General features: G+C 42.1%; 1 protein-coding gene across 9 annotated transcripts in view; it reads left to right on the top strand.

Annotated features, from left to right (window-relative positions):
- Positions 1 to 19,364, top strand: part of Mia2 (MIA SH3 domain ER export factor 2) — a 70,057-nt gene that overhangs the window by 13,388 nt on the left and 37,305 nt on the right. Inside the window, exons 5-12 of one of the 9 annotated variants that reach the window (XM_057782203.1) lie at positions 2,718 to 2,900; positions 2,993 to 3,093; positions 12,711 to 12,842; positions 13,951 to 13,972; positions 14,073 to 14,161; positions 16,974 to 17,042; positions 18,626 to 18,652; positions 19,145 to 19,255. In XM_057782203.1, the coding sequence (XP_057638186.1) occupies positions 2,718 to 2,900; positions 2,993 to 3,093; positions 12,711 to 12,842; positions 13,951 to 13,972; positions 14,073 to 14,161; positions 16,974 to 17,042; positions 18,626 to 18,652; positions 19,145 to 19,255 (734 nt within the window). Of the gene's footprint in view, positions 1 to 2,717; positions 2,901 to 2,992; positions 3,094 to 6,302; positions 6,428 to 7,416; positions 7,438 to 7,687; positions 8,123 to 12,710; positions 12,843 to 13,950; positions 13,973 to 14,072; positions 14,162 to 16,973; positions 17,043 to 18,625; positions 18,653 to 19,144; positions 19,256 to 19,364 lie in introns of those variants that run through there. The other 8 variants (XM_057782195.1, XM_057782197.1, XM_057782201.1 and 5 more) reach the window with 8 other exon arrangements.

The raw sequence follows: 19,364 nt of genomic DNA, 5'->3' as shown, positions 1-19,364 counted from the left end.
TGCTCAGCACCCAGAAGGCAGAGGATTACAGGGGCAAGTTGATGAGCTAGACTAGCTGGGACCGGGGAGCTCCATTCAGTGAGAGACCTGCTTCAGTAAATAACGTACAGAGAAACTGAGGCAGATGAAAGATGTCCACTCAGGCCTCTACCTGCACACACTCACACATACCCAAATACATACACATTCATCCATTTTTCTCTCATACAGTGCATTCTAGCTATAGTTTCCCCTCCCTCCACTCATTCCAGTTTCCCGCCTCTACCTCCCCTCTCCCACAGATCCACTCCTCCTCCATTTCCCTTAAAAAAAAAAACCCATAAGAGCAGGCCTCTCAGGGGTGTCAACTAAACATGGCATAACAAGTTACAATAAGACCACATACAAACCCTCCTATCAAGGCTGAATGAAGTGACCCAGTAGTGGGAAAGGGGTCCCAAATGCAGGCAAATGACTCAGAGACACCTCCATACACACTCCTACTGTTAGGAGTCCTATGAGAACACCATCCTATAGTCATGACGTACATCCGGAGGACCTAGGTCAGACCTATGCAGGGTCCGTGATTGTTGCTTCAGTCTCTGTGAGCCCCTATGAGCCCTGTGTAGTTTGTTCTGTGGGCCACATACACATTTTTTTTAATATGTTCCCTCAACTATGTATTATGGTATGATATATGCTAATGGAGTGGAATGGATGTGGGATTAAAGGGACAACCATGGACAAAATTTGAATTTAATGCATCCCCGAAAGGACATAAAGAACAGCAATGTGCAACATTTGATCGGCACCTTATCATTTTCAAACTCCTTCCTAAATAACTTAGTGTTGCCGCCGTTTTTCTGTGTAAATGTTTGATCTCCAGATCTCAGAAGGTACAAGCAAAGTATTGACTTTTGCAAAAGGCCCCTGACCTCCACACACATGCTGTGGCACACATACATTCACACACACATGCACACAATAAAAAATCTTGAGTGATTGTGGATTTTATATTTAATCGTGACTATTATTACATACACATGATCTAGTGGGCTCAGTTTTGGAACTTGAAATCAATTACTGTAGACTCTAGTATGAGTTTTCTTGTTGTAACTATTCTATTTATTAGATAGAATTAGCTGCCAATATTAGCATCCTGTAGACACTGCAAATAATTTTGGCCATTCAGACTCCCTGGTTATCTAACAGATAAAATAAGCAAAATCTGTTTCACTGAGTGATGTCTGCATATTATATCTTTTTGGGTGCATGTTTCTAACAGGAATGAAACCGTTTTGTTGTTTTATTTTTGAGATAGGGTTTCTCTGTGTTGTCTTTGCTGACCAGGAACTTGTTCTGTAAACTAGGGTGGCCTCAAACTCAGAGATTCACCTGCCTCTGCCTCCCTAGTATGGGGATCAAAGACATGTACCACCATGCCTGGCAGAAATCTTTTTCTTTAATTAATTTTATTATTTTATTTATGTGAGTCTTTTGCCTGTAGGTATGTTTGTGTACCACCAGAAACCAGCATTGGATCCCCTGAAATCGGAGTTACACATGGCTGTAAGCCATTATATGGGTGCTGGGAATTGAACCTGGGTCCTCTGAAAATGCAGCAAGTGAGCCATCTCCCCAGCCCCAGGAATGAAATCTTTTTAAAAAATTATTTATTTACTTTAAAAATGTGTGTTTTTATTTATGTGTATGTGTGTCTGTGTTTGTATGCATATGTCATGGTTCATCTGTGATGATCAGAGAACAATTGTAGAGTTAGTTCTCTCTCTCTCTTTTTAAATAAACCTACTTATTTGTAATTTATGATGACCAGCGTTTGGCTTGCATGCATGTCTGTGTAAGAGTGTCAGGTCCCCTGGAACAGGAGGTATAGACAGTTGTGAGCTACCGTGTGGGTGCTGGGAATTGAACCCTGGGTCCTTTGGAAGAGAAGGCTAACGATCTTAGCTGCTGAGCGGTCGTCTCTCAACAAGATCGGTTCTCTCTCTGCACTGTGTGTCTCCTGGAGCTTGAACTCAGGTTGTCAAACTTTGCTGCAATGACCTTTACCCCCTGAGCCATCTTGATCAGCCCAAGGAACTAAACTTTTTTTTATTATTATTTTTTTATTTTTCGAGACAGGGTTTCTCCGTAGCTTTTTGGTTCCTGTCCTGGAACTAGCTCTTGTAGACCAGGCTGGCCTCGAACTCACAGAGATCTGCCTGCCTCTGCCTCCCAAGTGCTGGGATTAAAGGCGTGCACCACCACCGCCCAGCGGCTTTAAGATTTTGACTCCAGAAAGTCTAACAGAACAAATTCTATTACTTAAGCCAAAAACTTGTGGTCAGTTTGCCACACTACTTTGAGAACTGGTACAAGCCACAGCTGATGTTTTGTGCATTTTCTCCACACTACTTTGAGAACTGGTACAAGCCACAGCTAATGTTTTGTGCATTTTCTCCACACTACTTTGAGAACTGGTACAAGCCATAGCTGATGTTTTGTGCATTTTCTCCACACTACTTTGAGAACTTGTTACGAGCCACAGCTGATGTTTTGTGCATTTTCTCCACACTACTTTGAGAACTGGTACGAGCCACAGCTGATGTTTTGTGCATTTTCTCTGGTGTCGTGTCATACTGACCGCGTTGTTTCAAACAATAACTTTCCAGAAAATAAAAGGTGCCAATGACGAAGCAAGGATTTTAGAAAAGATGTTTCCTTCTATGTATTTGTAGATATGGCCTCTGAAGTAGAGTTACCTGTGAGTGTCCATGAAGGAACACATTCCAAAAGCTCATCTTCAAAAAGGAACGAGGAAGATTCAGAATCCTGGGAGAACCCTGAAGGGCCTGCTGTGGCGAACACTGATGACTCTGTGGAAGGTGCCTTGCTTGTTAGTCAGCTGGTTTCTCAACAAGGTAAGAAATGGTTATCTATTCCGGTTCATCGACTGAAGAAGAAAGTAGATTCGGAAATGACATGGTGATATGTTTTATTTCTAAACCAACAGAACATGATGCAGAGTTTCAGATTCTGAAGTATTTATTTCAAATCGATGTCTTTGGCTTCATGAATTCTGCTTTTTCAACAATCAAAATTCTTATAGAAAGGGTGAGTCAGATTTAAAATTTTTATTTATATTTATTTAATGTGTTATCTTTGTGTGTGTGTGTGTGTGAGTGAGAGAGAGAGAGAGAGAGAGAGAGAGAGAGAGAGAGCGCCACGATACACATGTGGAGGTCAGAAGACAATTTGTTGGAGTCTGTTTCTCATTCCCCCCGTGTGGGTCTTAGGGATCAAACCACTAGGCTTGGCGGCAAGCTCCTTTACCTGATGAGCCATGTCACCTGCCCCATGGACTTTTAAATCTTTTGCAGTATTTTTGTTTTTACCGAATATAGGAATGACTTATGTGCTCGAGAGACTCTTCCCTCTACAAACCTCCCTTTCCATGAAATCTTACGTGAGTTCCTCTCAGATAAAGGTTTTCTTAGTAGATGTTGTTAGAAACTCATTTTTTTTAAATTTATTTTTGAGGAAGGGTTTCTCTGTGTATACCTGGCTGTCCTGGAACTCACTCTACTAACCAGGATGGCTTCAAACTCAGAGATCCACCTGCCTCTGCCACGCAAGTTCTAGGTATAAAGGCATTCACTACCACTGACCAGCAGGAATTTAAAAAAAAAATAATATATATATATATATATATATATATTGATTTTCTTGTTTTTTTTTTTCATTTTGTTTTGTCGGTAAAATTATACTAAATAAGTCAATTAGAAATATTCTGAGTTAAGAGTCTTGAGGAAATTGTCAGTACCAAATGACAGTTGTGATCTTGAAGTAATGTAATAAGAATACTAAACCAACCAGCACTGTAGTATTTAACTTTACTGTAGCAAAAATTCCAAATTCTGTTCACATTCTCTTTTGTTGCTAATCTGTCTGCTACATCTGGTTTCACACATCTGCAGTACCAGCATTTGAGAAGTAGAGGATTGTCAGTTGGAGTTCAGCTTGGGCTACAAAGTGAAACTCCATCTGAGAAAGGGGAGGGGGCCCTGGAGAGCAGGCTCAGTGATTAAGGGTACTTGTTGGGTTCAGTTGCTGGCACCCACATGTCAGGTTACAATCATCTGTGACTCCAGTTGCAGAGGATTCCTTACCATCTTCTGGATACCAGGGACATAGGCACACACACTCAGGTGCACATACATACATATATGCAGGCAAAATACCCATACACATAAAATAAACATAAATACTTCTTTAAAAACCTTATTACTAAGTGAGATATAGCCCTTCAACAGGGTCCCACTTAAGCACAAAAGAAATCTTCTGCAGGTGGGTGGTGGTGGCACAAATGCCTTTAATTCCAGTACTTGGGAGGCAGAGTCAGGTGTATCTCTAGTTCAAGGGCAGCCTGGTTTACAGACTGAGATCCAGGGCAGCCAGGCCTACACAGAGAAAACTTGTCTTGAAAAACAAAAAGAAATATCCTCCACTGAAAATTATACCAGAGAAATTAAGAACTTAAAAAAAAAATTTACTAATCAGAACATGATATTTAAGTCACTATAAAATATTTATTTAATGAAACCTACGAAGTAGGCTTACTTTTGTGGGCTTAGTAAATGTAGTTAAATATATTTTCCTTAACTGTCTCAGTTGAAATTCTTTAGACATGAAAATATTGAATTTAAGTCTATTTTAATTTTTTGTGGTCTTGGAAAGTTACATTCTTTGGAGAAGCGTCTTAGTAGTAAACCTTCAGTGTTAGAGGCTGAGACTAGCTAATAGGCTCCTGGTGAAGTGGGCTTGTACATTTAAAGTCATTGTCGGACCTGGAGGTGGTGACGCACGCCTTTAATCCCAGCACTCTGGAGGCAGAGGCAGGTGGATCTCTGTGAGTTTGAGGCCGGCCTGGTCTACAGAGAGAGCTCAGGGCAGCCAGAGCTGCACAGAGAAACCCTGTCTGGCGATGTGGGCTTGGGATGCAGCCCTGTGGAGGAGAGAACTTGTTGGGTTGCACAAGGCCTTGGGTTTAGTTCCCCAGTTCTGAAAACAACCGTAACAAAACACAGCGAGCACACACACACACACACACACACACACACACACACACACACACATACACACGAGTCTGTTGTCAATGTTTAAAATGTGAGTTCATTTAACAATTCCGGATTCTCTCGGAAAGCTGAAAGATTGCAGTAGAAACCTCCCTAGTCTGGCGATGCTCGGGCTGATGAACGTAGACTTGTACTGTAGAACCGCTTGCATGTATTTTAACTGCTTGGCTTCTCTGGAGCCCGCAGCCCACAATCATTGGATTAAATGTTCTGAAGAGCCTCTAACAGACCTGGAACCTAGCAATCTGGCACGGCTTTGAGGCACCCATAGCACAGATCTGAAAGCTTCTGCAATCAAAAAACGGGAGCAATTTTCCAGTTAAGTTTGAGTGAACATTTTCTTGCCTGGTTGCGGTGATTGTTTCAGTTAATTAGTGTTTCAGGCTGATGGTGTGTAGATGTACTTCCTGGTCCCACTTGAGCGATAGCAGCCAACACAGCTTTTTACCAACTTCATTTCATAGCTGAGGAACCCCTTGAAGTTCTAACATTCCTCTGTTCCTCCCTACAATGCTTCATTTATAGGTGTCAAAAACAAGACCACGGGCCACTCCTATCGAACAGGTAGCTCCTGATTCAATAGATTCTGAGAACGGCTCTTACATCATACCTACAGAGAATAGCAGTGTGTCCGACAGACTTCCTTCCAAAAGAGGAGTGCTTCTACGTGTGTCACTAGTGCTGAACTCAGTGGGAGTAGCTAGTCACAGCTCTGACATAGGGCCTTCATGAGGGAAACCGGTTTCTCAGGCTGTGGACTAGGTCTTCTGGTTAGCGATGGCTAGCGTCAGTGGATGCTCTTTCGTGGCTGGTAAGAGCACTAATATCATTTGCTGTCGTTTCCTTGAAAGCAGGTCCTTCATCAGATAATAAAATGTCATGTCTACAAAGAACAGTCTTGGAATATCTTTCATCTGGTAGTGAGTAGACTGTAGGATAAAAACCTTAGTGTTTCAGTAGTTAGCAATCTTAGCGCTTTTCTTTCCAGTTGTGGATCTTAATGTGTGTTATGTATAATATTTAAGAAAATATCTATCTACAGGCATAAATGTGTGTGCACACGTTATCTTCAGTAAGTTTTGAAGTCCATGAAATTGGATTCCAGGTTGGTAGTCACAGCTCCACCTATAGCACCCCTCTGTCTCAGTGTCCAAACAGGATCACACTGTGTGTGTGGAAACAGGAGTGCAGAAGGTATTAAGATCTGGACTCTTTCTCAAGGATATGAAGTGTTCAGGAGAGCTGTATTTCCACGTTGGGGTGTTTTAACATGAACCTCCTAAGACATGGAGCGGGAAGGTCTGCGTGAGGAGGTCAGTGTCTCTGACGGTGATGCATTCAGGAGTTAATTTCAAATTGTGCACTGACTGTTAAGTTTACTGCTTTTGCCGTGGAGAAATTTTTGCTGTAGATATGCTTGGGTTTTTCTTCGTTCTAAAATTTCACTTGTTTCATTTCTGCTTTTAGCCTCTGGGATGGTAACTATTGCAGATTGGAAAGGGGCACACGATTAACACAGGGAAGACAGGCTGAGCAGAGCAATTCTTTCTTTCCTATTTACAAATCCTAAGATCCCAGTAAGATTCTGGAGCCCATTAAAAATGCTCAGATGCACTGAAGAATTTTTTTTTTAGTAATTAATTCAGTGTTGTAATTGAAGCTTTAAGGGTCTTTGAAATTTAAAGATAAATTTTAAGCTCACTTCTTCAGTATTCACATAAGCTAATTTCAACCCAATCCGATACGTATGAAAGCTGTGCACTAACTTAAAACTGGAATGTTGAGCAACTTTGGCTACCTCCGATAGCGCAGTTTCTGCAACTCCCTAGGGTGATGTGGCAAAGAACAATTTGAGTTTCGACAACGTAGGCCTCAGTTTGGTCCTAAGTCACTGGCTGTAACCGTGGATGTTTCTGATTTTGTGTGAGTGCTTGTGGCATGAAAGTGGTGTTTTCACTAGAAGGTTTTATTACAGGAATTTACAAAAGTTTTATGATTTCCTGTGTCAAGTTCTCTCGGGCTCCTCTGAACTGCTTAACTGAAGACACCTTAAGTTTGGGATAAGACGAAGGTGTTGGTAAAGAAAACACACACTAGAGACAGGTTATCTTTTAAACCTTATGCTTAAAATCGTCTCTCTCAGTATTTTATGCCATGCCTAAAAATAGAGCCCTAAATTTAGAGGGCAAGCTGCTGCATTTAGTTCCTTTCTCCGTGAGCGCCCCGTGCTGGGCAGAAGTCCACACGGGCTTGATTTAGGTACCGAGGCGCTAATGGGGTTTAAGACTGGGGCTCCCGGCTAGTGCCCACCAGGTGACCTCAGGTGAGTGAACCTGAAGGCCGGGTAGAGGAGGGCTGAAGCGGGCTTGCCCAGCAGAGGTTAAACTCTGACCAGAGCGCACACACAGTTGACCCGAACGCCTTCGGTAGCCAGAGTCCGAAGTGCCGACGCGGAAGGCTTGACGCGCGCCGGCTCGTGCACCACCGAACGTTCTGGCCGGAATTGTGACGAAGGCCAGCGTCTCTCTGCCCGGCAACGCAGTGTTGGTTTTGTGCTTGAGAAGAGAGGACAGGAGCGCGTTGGGAGCTGGGACGAAGGGTGTATTTTCACCCCGGGACCGCTCCCGAGGCCTCGGCTGCGTTTGCAGTCGCAGGCTTAGTGCTCTGTATCTCCTTACTCAGGGTTTGGAGGCCCAGGCGAGGAGCTTGGGCCCTTTAAGTGCGAGCGCGGACGTGTCCGCGGAGTTGGTAGAGGTAGAGGTAGAGGAGGCGTCTCCACCGCACCGGCGAGACCAAGACCGGGGGTGAGAGGCGGGCTCCCCCCGCGGGGCCCGCGGTGGTGCGGGCCGGCCGCCGGCCCCTTCGCCTTCCCAGCGCCCCGCCGACTGCGCCCGGGCCTGCTGCTGGCCGGCGGGCCGGCTGCGAGGCCTCCGCCCGTGGGCGCGGCGATGGTGGGGTCCGGGGCCGCCGCCGGGTGCGTGCGGCTGCTTCTGGAGCTGCTGCGCTGGGTGAGTCCTGGGCTTGGGAGCCGTGGGCCCGGCGGGGCCGAGCGTCTGCGGCGGGAGAAGCTAGCCGGAGCTCAGCGCGCTCGCCCGGCCTGTGCTCGGCTGCTGCTCGCCGCGGGGAAAGGGGCTAGGGCATCCGGAAGGCAACGTGGAACTTCCAGAGGGGCCCACACCGTTCTCAATTCCGGAGTCAGTTTGCCTGAACATTATTTATTTTGAACAGGGGTCAGTTACACGTGGTTCTTCTAGCTGCCGGAAACTGGAGTTTCTTGGCGGTGAAACTTCTTACCTAAGAGGACACCTAGCCGGGGCCAGAGCTAAAATTCTAATTCCTCATTATTTTTCCCCAGTAAAGAATAATGCCCTTTTGAGATGCTTTTAATTGTAGTGTGCCTTCTTCCTTTTTGTTATTGTTACTGTAAAATGTGTTCTTGTAAACTCTAGAGATAGTGAACACTCAGGATCCAAAGTATATATCTATTTTTTTCTCTTATTTTGTAAGCAGGTGGCGGAGGTTTTGCTCTTTAAGTGTAAGTGGTTTTTGTTGTTGTTGACATGTTTAGGAAAACACACACAGTTTTTGAAAACTGCATTGCATTTTTTAAAAGACCATTTAAATACAGCAGCTGTTCTGATGAACCAGTTCTGAGTATCCTCTTGCTCTGTGAATTTAAAGGAGTCTTGCCATGCTCATGCTTCGCTTATCCGATAGCCAAGGTGCAGTGGGCGCTCCCCCCCATGAATGCAAACGCTCTATGGAGGTTCTAAGTGAACTAAGAGTTTGGTCCTTGTCAGCATGTTGTCTTTTTAGGGAGAGGACACACAAAATTAATCCAAAGTCGAAGCCGATTGCTTATAGAAGCACACATGAAAAACAAGGGGAGGGAGAGATTGTTGAGAAGGACTTTTTAGAAGCTGAGCACATAGCTTAAGGAGATGTGCAAACAGCGTGCACAAGTCTCAGCTGCTCAGAGCATAGAGTGAGCCAAGGGTGTATGATGTGAAATGATGCCTTCTGTGGACAAGTGGGACCCAAGGACTGCCGGAGGGTGCAGGAGAGCCATCGAAGGCTTTTCAGTGGTTAGACTTAGAAAAAAGGATAGATTTTCCTGAAAGTATGTAGGTCAGATGTCAGGGGCCAAAAAACAGGAAGGAGAAATGACAGTGGTTGTAATGATACCTTGTTTGTGTTTTAAGTAAAGCTTGCCTTTGCCTGAAAACCAGCGTGCAGAGCTAAGCCACTAGAAACCAGGGAGTGGTGGCACACACCTTTAATCCCAGGACTCTGGAGACCTGCGGAGTGATCTCTGTTACCTCAAGGCCACCCTGGGAAACTCGGCATTGACTCTGTCTAAAAGAGAAACAGTTTAGACAAAGGTGATCCCAGCACTTGGGATCCCATGCCTTTAATCCCAGCACTAGGGAGGTGGAGACAGGAGTGATATGGCTGGAGAGAGGAACATACGGCGGGAGGAGACAAGAGCTGAGTGCAGTCTGAGGGTTGGTGGAGACAGTTGTAGTCTGAGAATGCAGTCTGAGGAGAAACTCTGAGGACAGCATCGCCCCTTTGGTCTGAGCATTGTTAGGTAAAAGATCTCTCTAGTATCTGGCTGCACTGCTTCTCTGATCCTTCAGCTTTCACGCCCTGATATCTGACTTCAAGTCAGATATTAGAATTAGAATTCGTGCTACAGGTGGTGAGGATACAGAAGGTGGTCCTAAATAGGACTTTCTTGATTAGTTGTGGAGAGGGATACGATGTGGGGAGAATCTAGAATAATCCTAAATCTCTGGCTGTGTCACTAAGTTACTGAGATGGGATTTGTGGTATGGGAAGCATACTGTAGATGAGGCGTAATTTCAGATCACACACATCTCCCTTAAAATCAACAGTTAGGACCCAGGGAGATGGCTCAGTGTTAAGTCCTTGCTATGCAAGTGTGATCTAGAGTTGGAACCCTCAGAGGCAATGTGAATGCTAGACTGGCGGTGCCCTCCAGCTCTAGCATTGGGTGGGGACGTGTGTAGGGGAATCCCAGGCTCTCTGGTCACCATTTAGCCAAGAATCTAGGTTCAGCAGGAGATCCTGCTGTCTCAGAAAAATTAAGGTGGAGAAGGAAGACATCTCCACGTCAACCTCTGGCTTTTCTGCGTATGCTCATGCAGTGGACACATAAAACACGCCGAACGGTTTCCAACACTTGGTTTTGGTAAGGCTGGTAATGAGGCACATGGAGAGATTTTGTAAACTTTGCAGGATTTTTCATGCTTCAGTGGGCTACGTGGATGCGTTTTGCTGATCTTAGGGCAACAGTCCCTCGCCACACCTTCAGGATGGTGTTGCTGTGGGTTTTGTGCCGGTGCTGTTTGTCAGATTGAGAAATGTCACCCTAGTTTGCAGAGTCTCTTGATTATTATCAGAGGGCATTTGATTATGTGAAATATTTTCTTAGTATCTGTTGATGTCATTTTTTTTATTTCTTTTACTATGGTATATAGCATTGTTTTTTTTTTAACTTAAAAATTACATTCATTCATTTGTGTGTGTGCTTGTGCATGGAAATCCAAGACCCAGGAATCTGTTTTTTTTTCCTTCTACCATGTGGGTTCTGGGGTTCAAACTTTGGTCATCAGTCTTGGTGGCAAAGTTCTTACCTGTTGAGCCATCTTCTTGGCCCAATATCTTTTTAAGAAAGGCTTTTACAACTATGAATTTCCCTTTTATGCACTGGATTAGCTGTATTTTATAAGTTTTGTTGTGTTGTATTTTTTCAATTTATCTGAAAGCATTTTATTTTTATTGGAAAAAAACCCTTTATTTTATGTGCTTGGGTGTTTTGCTCCTGCACATATGCCCCTGTACTATGTGTTTGCGGTGCCTGAAGATGCCACACGAGCATGTCAGATCCCCTGGGACTGGAATTATGGACCCTGTTAGATGCTGGGAACTGAACTCGGGTCCTCCGGAAGAACCATCAGTAGTACTCTTAACTGTTGACCCATCTCACCATCCCCTGGAAGTATTTTCTAATTTCCGTAGTTGGATTGGAGACATGGTTCGGTGGGTAAGAAACCTAAGTTCAGGTCCCCAGAACCCACATTAAAGTTGGACAGAGAAGAGGCATCTGTCATTGGTCCCTCTCGGTTAGCAGAGGAGGAGGCAGGAGGCTCCAGACACTTCCAGGCCAGCTAGCCTGGCATATGTGACCGTGAATAATAGATCTGTGTTTTTCCTCTGCAGGGAAATGTTTTGTCAAACACAATGCATATAGATTAAAACATGAACTTTATAAGTCAGTGAAAAGTACCCAACCCAGGTCATTGATATTCTTTTGTAGGTTTTTTTTTTTTTTTTTTTCTCTTTGGGGACATGCCACCCAGCTCCCAGCTAAAATACATGGAGATTTATTCTTACTTATGAATGCCCGGCCTTAGCTTGGCGTGTTTCTAGCCAGCTTTTCTAACTTAAATCATCCCATTTCTCTTTAACTACATTTTGCCTCTGGACTTCTTACCTTTCTCTATTCTATGTGTCTTTCTGTCCTTAATCGGTGACTGGCCCCTGGTGTCTTCCTTTCTTTCTTTTCTTGCTTACTCTTCTCCAGATTTTTCCCATTTATTCTGTCTGCCAGGCAGCCTCTCCTATCCTTTCTCCTGCCTAGCTATTGGTTATTCAGCTCTTTATAGACCAATCAGGTGTTTTAGGCAAAGTAACACAGCTTTACAGAGTTAAAAAAAAATGCAACATAAAAGAATGCAGCACATCTTTGCATTATTAAACAAATGTTCCACAGTATAAATGAGTGTAACACATTTTAAACTAATATATTCCACAACATTTTTTTTTTTTTTTTGGTTTTTCGAGACAGGGTTTCTCTGTGGCTTTGGAGCCTGTCCTGGAACTAGCTCTGTAGACCAGGCTGGTCTCGAACTCACAGAGATCCGCCTGCCTCTGCCTCCCGAGTGCTGGAATTAAGGGCGTGCGCCACCATCGCCCGGCCACAACATTTTTTTTTTTCAAGACATGGATTCTCTGTGTAACAGTCCTAGCTGTCTTGGAACTCACTCTATAGACCAGACTGGCCTTGAACTCAAAAAGATCCACCTACCTCTGCCTCCCGAGTTCTGGAATTAAAGGCGCGTGCCGCCCCTGCCTTATCCTTGAAACCTTCCTGGAGTTTACTTTTTTTTTTTTTTGTTTTTGTTTTTGTTTTTGTTTTTTTGAGACAGGGTTTCTCTGTGGTTTTGGTTCCTGTCCTGGAACTAGCTCCTGTAGACCAGGCTGGACTTGAACTCACAGAGATCCGCCTGCCTCAGCCTCCCAAGTGCTGGGATTAAAGGCGTGCGCCACCACCGCCCGGCTCCTTCCTGGAGTTTAAACTCTGGGAATCTCCTCATAGCTCCTGTTTGAAAACCACTGTGTTTCACACCACACTTGTCTCTCAGTACGAGCACTTCTGTAAGTTGTAAGAAAACATGGTCGGAGGTTTTCTGCTTAGTACTACATGGCAGCTCATTTCATATTCCTAGAGCTGACCTCAGCCACCTGTACCTGTCTTTGTTGATAGGCTAACTTCCTTTGTCTTGGAAGGTTGCGGCAGCAATGCCTGAAGATATGAAAGCGGAGTTCAGTGCCAATGGATTTTCAATGGAATTGGTGATCTGTGTGCTTACCGTTGGACTGCTTGTCTTCCTTCTGTTTCTGTGGAGAGCCTTCCGATCAGTAAGTAACCACTCAGACTAAGAGAATGGTCATTCTGGGTTTGTGTTTTTTAAATTCATTTTATTTTGTATGTATGACTGTTTTGCCTACATGTGTGTATGTGTATCACATGTGTTTCTGGTACACACAGAGGTGAGAAGAGGATCCTTGGTACTGGAGTTCCTGATGATTGTGGGCTACCATGTGGGTGATGAGAATTGAATCCTTATCCTCTACAAGAGTAAAAGTGCTCTTAGCCACTGAGCCATCTGTCCAACCCTCATTCTGTTTTTAGACAGAACAACTGATTGGAGAAACTTGTTATTTCAGGGAAACAAGTTAGGCCATAGTGTTTTGGGCTGCTCATGGTAATATGTAGTTATTAGAAAGTGAATATGGGTTTAGAGAAATGTTTTCGCATGTAAGGAATTTTGAAAGGATTTTCTTTGTAGGAATATTGTACACTAATTCCAAAGCCCCACCCTTTTCTTTTTCTGTTTTGAGTGGGGGGTCTGCGTTTGTTTGTTTGTTTTGGTTTTTGAAGACAGGGTTTCTCAGTAGCTATGGAGCCAGTCCTGGAACTTACTCTGTAGACCAGGCTGGCCTTGAATTCACAGAGATCTGCCGGCCTCTGCCTCCTGAGTGCTGGGATTAAAAAATACTTTTTCTTAGGGCCAAATATGTGCATGGGAAACTTCTTTTTTTAAAGATTTATTTATTTATTATGTATATACTTTTCTGCCTGCACGTCTGTCTGCAGGCCAGAAGAAGGCACAGATGGTATGAGCCACCATGTCTGTCGTTGCTGGGAATCGAACTCAGGACCTCTGGAAGAGCAGCCAGGGCTTTTAACCTCTGAGCCATCTTTCCAGCCCGGGAAACATGGGTTTAAGTGGAATTAAACAGGTGTCTTTATAATGTGGCTGTCTCAGAGCCTATAATATGATAGCACAATGTGGCTCTAGGGTGGGAGACCCACTGTGTAGCATTGTTTTCACTGGGAATAGAATGCTTTTGGGTCATGTGCTCACTGTAAAGCCATAAGAAAGTTATTAACTTAGGAGAAGTCATATAGATTTACTTGAAGGTGTATTTGTTCTAATGTAATTTTGTTAAAAATTTGTTTCAGATTCAAAGCCGATTTTATGTGGGTAAGTTTTTTTTCTGTCTTAGATCCCGTGCTTCTTGTATATAATTAATAAAACTTGTAACAGTTTAGTTATAATAATAATCTTTCTTTTGCTTTCTCAGGAAGAGAAAGAAAACTTGCTCTAGAACTTGCGGCACTAATTGAAGAGAAATGTAAACTACTTGATAAAGTCAACCTCGTTCAGAAGGAGGTGAGAGGTGTCTGAAAGCGATGTCAGTGGAGAGCGTGGGGCTTGGTGGTTCCCCGTGGGTCACCCAGGGCCTTCAGAGCTCCGTTGCCGAGCACCTGCCTCACTTAGCCCTTCTCTTTGCAGCCACCCTGGTGACGTCTAGTGCTTATCTTTCCTGACTAGCGAAGTGGAGCACCTTCGTTTGTTTATTGTTCATTTAGTTAGTCTTCTTGTGGACTTGCATTTTTAAGCCTTTTTCACCTTAAAAATGACATTGTGTGTCTCTCTTTGTGTTGGTGAGTGTGTACATGTACCAAGGCATTTGTGTGGTGATTGTAGAACATGGAGGAGTCGCTTCTCTCCTCTTCCTTGTGGGTCCCAGGGGTTGAAGTCAATCTTGGCGGCAAGCTCCTTAAGTGCCAAGCCTTCTCACTGGCCCATTTCCACCCTTTTAAAAGCACTCATAATCTTTTTCTCCTTATATAGACGTAGGACTTTTGTTTTGAATAGTTTATATCTTATATGTAAGAGTTTTGTCAGATGTATGGATTGCAGATATCTTGTGGCTAACGTTTCTGTTTTGTTTGGTGTCTTAGACGGTAGAGGTTTAGGATTAGAATTTTAGCGTAGTGTCATGTGTTGAGTTTTGCTTACCAAGGGTGTAGTGGTGCCCTTACTTGTCATCGCGTAGAGACTTTATTTACTGTTTTCATTCGGCTTATGTTAGCTTGCTAGGGCTGCTGTGACAAAATGCCACTTTAGCAGCAGGAGTGAATTTCCTTACAGTGCTGAAAACAAGAGTCCCAAGATAGAGGCATAGGTAGGCTTTGCTTCTTCTGTGGCCTGTCCCTTGACTTGTAGGTAGTGCTGCCTGCTTGCCACGTCTCACTCTGTCTTCTTAGACCAGGCATATTAGGCTAGGGTCGTCTTACTGCCTCATTTTATCCATTATTATTTAAAGGCTATGTCTCCAAATAAACACACATTCTGAGGTGCTGAGGCTTAAGAGACAAGGTTTCTCTGTATAGCCTTGGCTGTCTTAGAACTTGCTTTGTAGATCAAGCTGACCTTAAACTTAGAGAATCTGCCTGCCTCAGCCTCCCAGAGTGCTCGGATTAAAGGTGTGCACTACCACTGCCCAGCTCTCCTCCTCCTCCCCCCTACCTCCTCCTCCTCCTCTTCCTCCCTCCTCCTTCTCTTTCTTCTTTAATTATTTTTTTATTTTATGTGCATTGGTGTCTTGCTTGCATATATGTCTGTGTGAGGGTGTCAGATCTCCTGCAACTGGAGTTACAGACAGTTGTGAGCTGCTGTATAAGTGCTGGGAACTGAACCTGGGTCCTCTGGAAGAGGAGCAAATACTCTTTATTTTTGTTTTATATGTATGAGTGTTTTGCTTGCAGGTATATGTGTGTGCTGGATGTGTGCCTCCTACCTTCTCAGTGCTGGGATAAAAGGTGGTAGAGATCTGAAAAGCCACAGAGAAAATATTACTTACCAGTATTTAAGACATAAAGAAGGATCAGAAAGGGAACACTAGAAAAAGAGGAAAAGCCTAAGTGTCAGAGCTGTGAAAAGCAATAGAGAAAATTTTGTGTATTAGGTTAGAGGAAAAGGATGTATAGAAGAGCCTCTCTCGCCAAGACACAAGTTCCTACATACCAGCCAAACGCCTAACATGTTTAGAACAAATAAATAAATAAAAATAATTTAAAAGTATGTATAGGTAATTGGAAAATAAAAATTACAGATTAAAGTAATAAGCACACAAATGAGGAATAAAATGAGGAAGGGGCTGTCCTTGCCCCGCTTTCATTTCCCCTCCATTTGTTGTGTTGCTTGTAGTTTCTATAAATGACCTTTATTGTGATGGGGGTCTTTCCTCTTACACATAAACCTTTTGGTCAAAGGAAGCTTGTGTTGATCCATGTGCTTGTGTTTGCTCATGTGGGCTGGTGAAGTGACGGATCACACTGACTGGGTTTAGCTTTAGTGTCAAGGGTAAATTCCACATGATTAGATTTTTAATCTTTTTGAGATCAGTGTTAAGTTCCATTTGTTAGAAATATATTGAGAATTTTGCAGTAGTTGTTTCCAGACACATTGACCTATTTTCTTTTTCTTGTGTTGTCTTTGTCTTGCTTAGTTATCAAGATGATACTTTTTGAAATGTTGAGGAAAGCACAGGCTCCTGTCCTAAAGCTCATCTGACTCAGCAGGTCCTGAAGTATATACATTGTTTCTTCATGGCTTCTAATTCTGAAGTCCTTACCTAGTTCCCTGCCTGTGTGAGTCTCTTATTGGAAAAAGAAATGCACACCCTGGGTTTGCCTGTCTGCAGGGCTCTCTTCTCCCATTCATCTTTACTGTTTGAATAGTTCTCAGAGGCCTTCAGACAGATTCTGTGCTTTGGTGTGTTGTCTAGCTGTTGTTCAGCAGGAAGCTTGATTCAAAAACAACATAGTCTTCAGTTTAATCACCCCCTTAAAGATTTGCCAAATCTTGTAATGTTTTATATTTTATTATTCTTAGTTTTTTATTCCTTGTTGATTATTTTGTCTTTTAAAGATTTTATCTTCCTTGCTTGCTTTGTTTGTCCTCTGGTGTAAGCATGTGTTAGTTTGTTTGGGGTGACAGAGCTCTCACTTCTTTGGGTGCTCATCAGCACACACTTGCTATTAGAGTTTCTACCCCCAGCAGACTTTGGGACGGCTTTGCTCCAAGAGAATTTTACATATGTGGAGATAGATTGTTTGCCTTTTAGGCGTCTATTTAGATACACTTTGAGATAAAGTTTGTAGTTTTTACTCACATGTTGCCTTGTTTCATTCAGTATGAAGGCTTAGAGTCATCTTTAAAGGAGGCCAACTTTGACAAGAAGTCAGAAGTACACAGTTTGGAGGTAAAAAAAAAACAAGCAAACAAACAAAAAAGTATGATTTAAAAGCTAGGGAAAAGATTCTTATTAAATAACAAACTTTAAAAATATGTTATCTTCTCAAAAATACTTATTTTGGAGAAATAGGAAATGGCGTATCTGTATCTTAAAAGTTATAGAAAAAGCAGAAACAGAACATTTGTAGGTGGCATAAAACATTTGAAAACAAAACAATTCGAGCTCTTATTATTAACTTGTTTTGAAGGTTACATAACCAGTTTATCAGAATCTATAGATTTATAGAAAGAAATCCTTTATTCTGTATTCCTAAGAATGCATTGAAGAGACCATCCATTCCTTTTTTTGACATAGTTTGCTCCAGGAAAGAGACATAGAACTCTTTCACAAATTCAAGCATAATAGGAGACAAGTAAGTTGTGACCATATTACTCTTTTTTCTTTCCATGTTAGCAGGCATTAACTAGAATTAGACCAGAGGTTTGCATGTGAATAGTGGTGGTAAATGTTTAATCCCTGTCTACAGAGCAGTCCCTGTTTACACATTTCGTCATGGCCACTTTCAGTCTGGAACATGATGTCACTGAATGGGGAGTTTGAGAGACACACAGTTAACTCTCCTGTTTTAGAGGATGCAAGGATTCCTCTTCTCAGACAAACTAGGATGTGATGGAGTGCCTTGATACTATTACAGATGGAAAGGTTTTGAATAGTGAGTCGTGAGCCTTGGTGGTAGAATCAGCCTGCCCCTGCTGATGATAAAATAGAAAATAGACGTTGTGCCTTTGTGTTCAGTCCGGTGTGGCAGTGTCATCGTCTGTCCTCACAGCAAGTCTGTGTCTTATGATTTAGAATGCCCTTGTAGTACCACAAGAAGTTTAGACTCCAAATAAATCCTTAATTTTTTTTGTTACCTGTGAATAGCCTCAGGAACTCTTTGTAGGTTTATTCAATGAGCATCGAGAACCTTTTGTTCTCTGTATTGTTTGCCTCTATTATTATTATAAATGCTATCCCAGTAGGGATTTATTAGTTTCTGTGAATGAAAGGGTATGCTTATCATCCCTGCACTTGGGGGGCTGATGTTGGAGGATTGCCAAGTCTGTCTCAAAAAACAAAACATGCACAAAACCAAAGCAAATGCCAAAAAACAAAACACATAGTTTTAGAAGCTGCTTGGTATTCATGGTAACAGAAAAGTTGTTACTGGGTAATAAATATTTATTCAGACTAATCTAATATTGGTATTATAGGTAATATAAACATACAAGTTTGTTATAACAATAAATATATGTGAATTATGAGTAAGATGAGTTGAGATGCAGTCACATTAACTACCTTAGAAAATTATCTGCTAATTGTAGTAATTGTAAACATTTGTAAGGACAGTAGTCATAGTTGGACACAGACTATAATGAAATACAAGTTTTACAAAGCTTGAGAGTTGACTTTGCAAGTAAAAATCAAACCAATAGAGTAATCTTGATTCAAGCCAGAAGTCCGGTCATGAAATAGTCAGAGTTGGGGAGATACAGGTAAATAGGTGTGGACTACTGTAACACGTTGTACTTTTGTCTTCTTTTAACAAGTTTGTTGAAGGATCACAAATATCAGAGGTATGTTAATTATAGTATTTAAAAATCAAAAACGAATCTAATAATTAACCACTTTAAATTAAAACTATTATAAAAATATGTCATTCAATGGAAAATATGATGCAATCTTGATTTACATTTTTTACATTAAATTGAACTTGTCCTTTCCCCCTGTAACATGCTTTTTAACATGCTTAAGAACTGTTGACAAGCTGTGCTTGGTGGATTTTCTCCAGTCTTCTGTCTTTGTAAATAAAAGTTTTATTGGAATGTAGCCATATTAATTCCTTCATGGGTCGTCTTTGTTTCTCATGCTTAGCTGCTGAGAGCCTGAAATACTTACACTCTTTATAGAAGTTGCTGGCAACTGCTTGACCTGCTGCTATTTTAATATTAGCGAAATGAACAAATGTATAAAGTGTTTATAAATTTGTTTGATTATACGCATTTGATTTTTTTACCCTAACTAAAAATTTGTATGTCTAGCTTATTAAAATTAGCTTTCTATTTTAGGCAACTTGTGAAAATCTAGAAAAATCCAAATCTGAACTTGAAGATGAAATACTCCTTCTAGAGAAGGAGCTAGAAGAAGAGAGAGCTAAACATTGTGAACAAGATGAGTTGGTGAGTCTTGTGTATTCTAAGAAAATTATGAATTTTACATATTAATACTTTTGATTAAATATTAAATAAATACTGATATTGATTAAAATAATACATGTAAGCCAACTAT

The sequence above is a fragment of the Chionomys nivalis genome, chromosome 10 (genome assembly GCF_950005125.1).
Source record: "Chionomys nivalis chromosome 10, mChiNiv1.1, whole genome shotgun sequence".
NCBI lineage: Eukaryota > Metazoa > Chordata > Mammalia > Rodentia > Cricetidae > Chionomys > Chionomys nivalis.
This window is presented reverse-complemented; position numbering and strand designations above follow the sequence as displayed.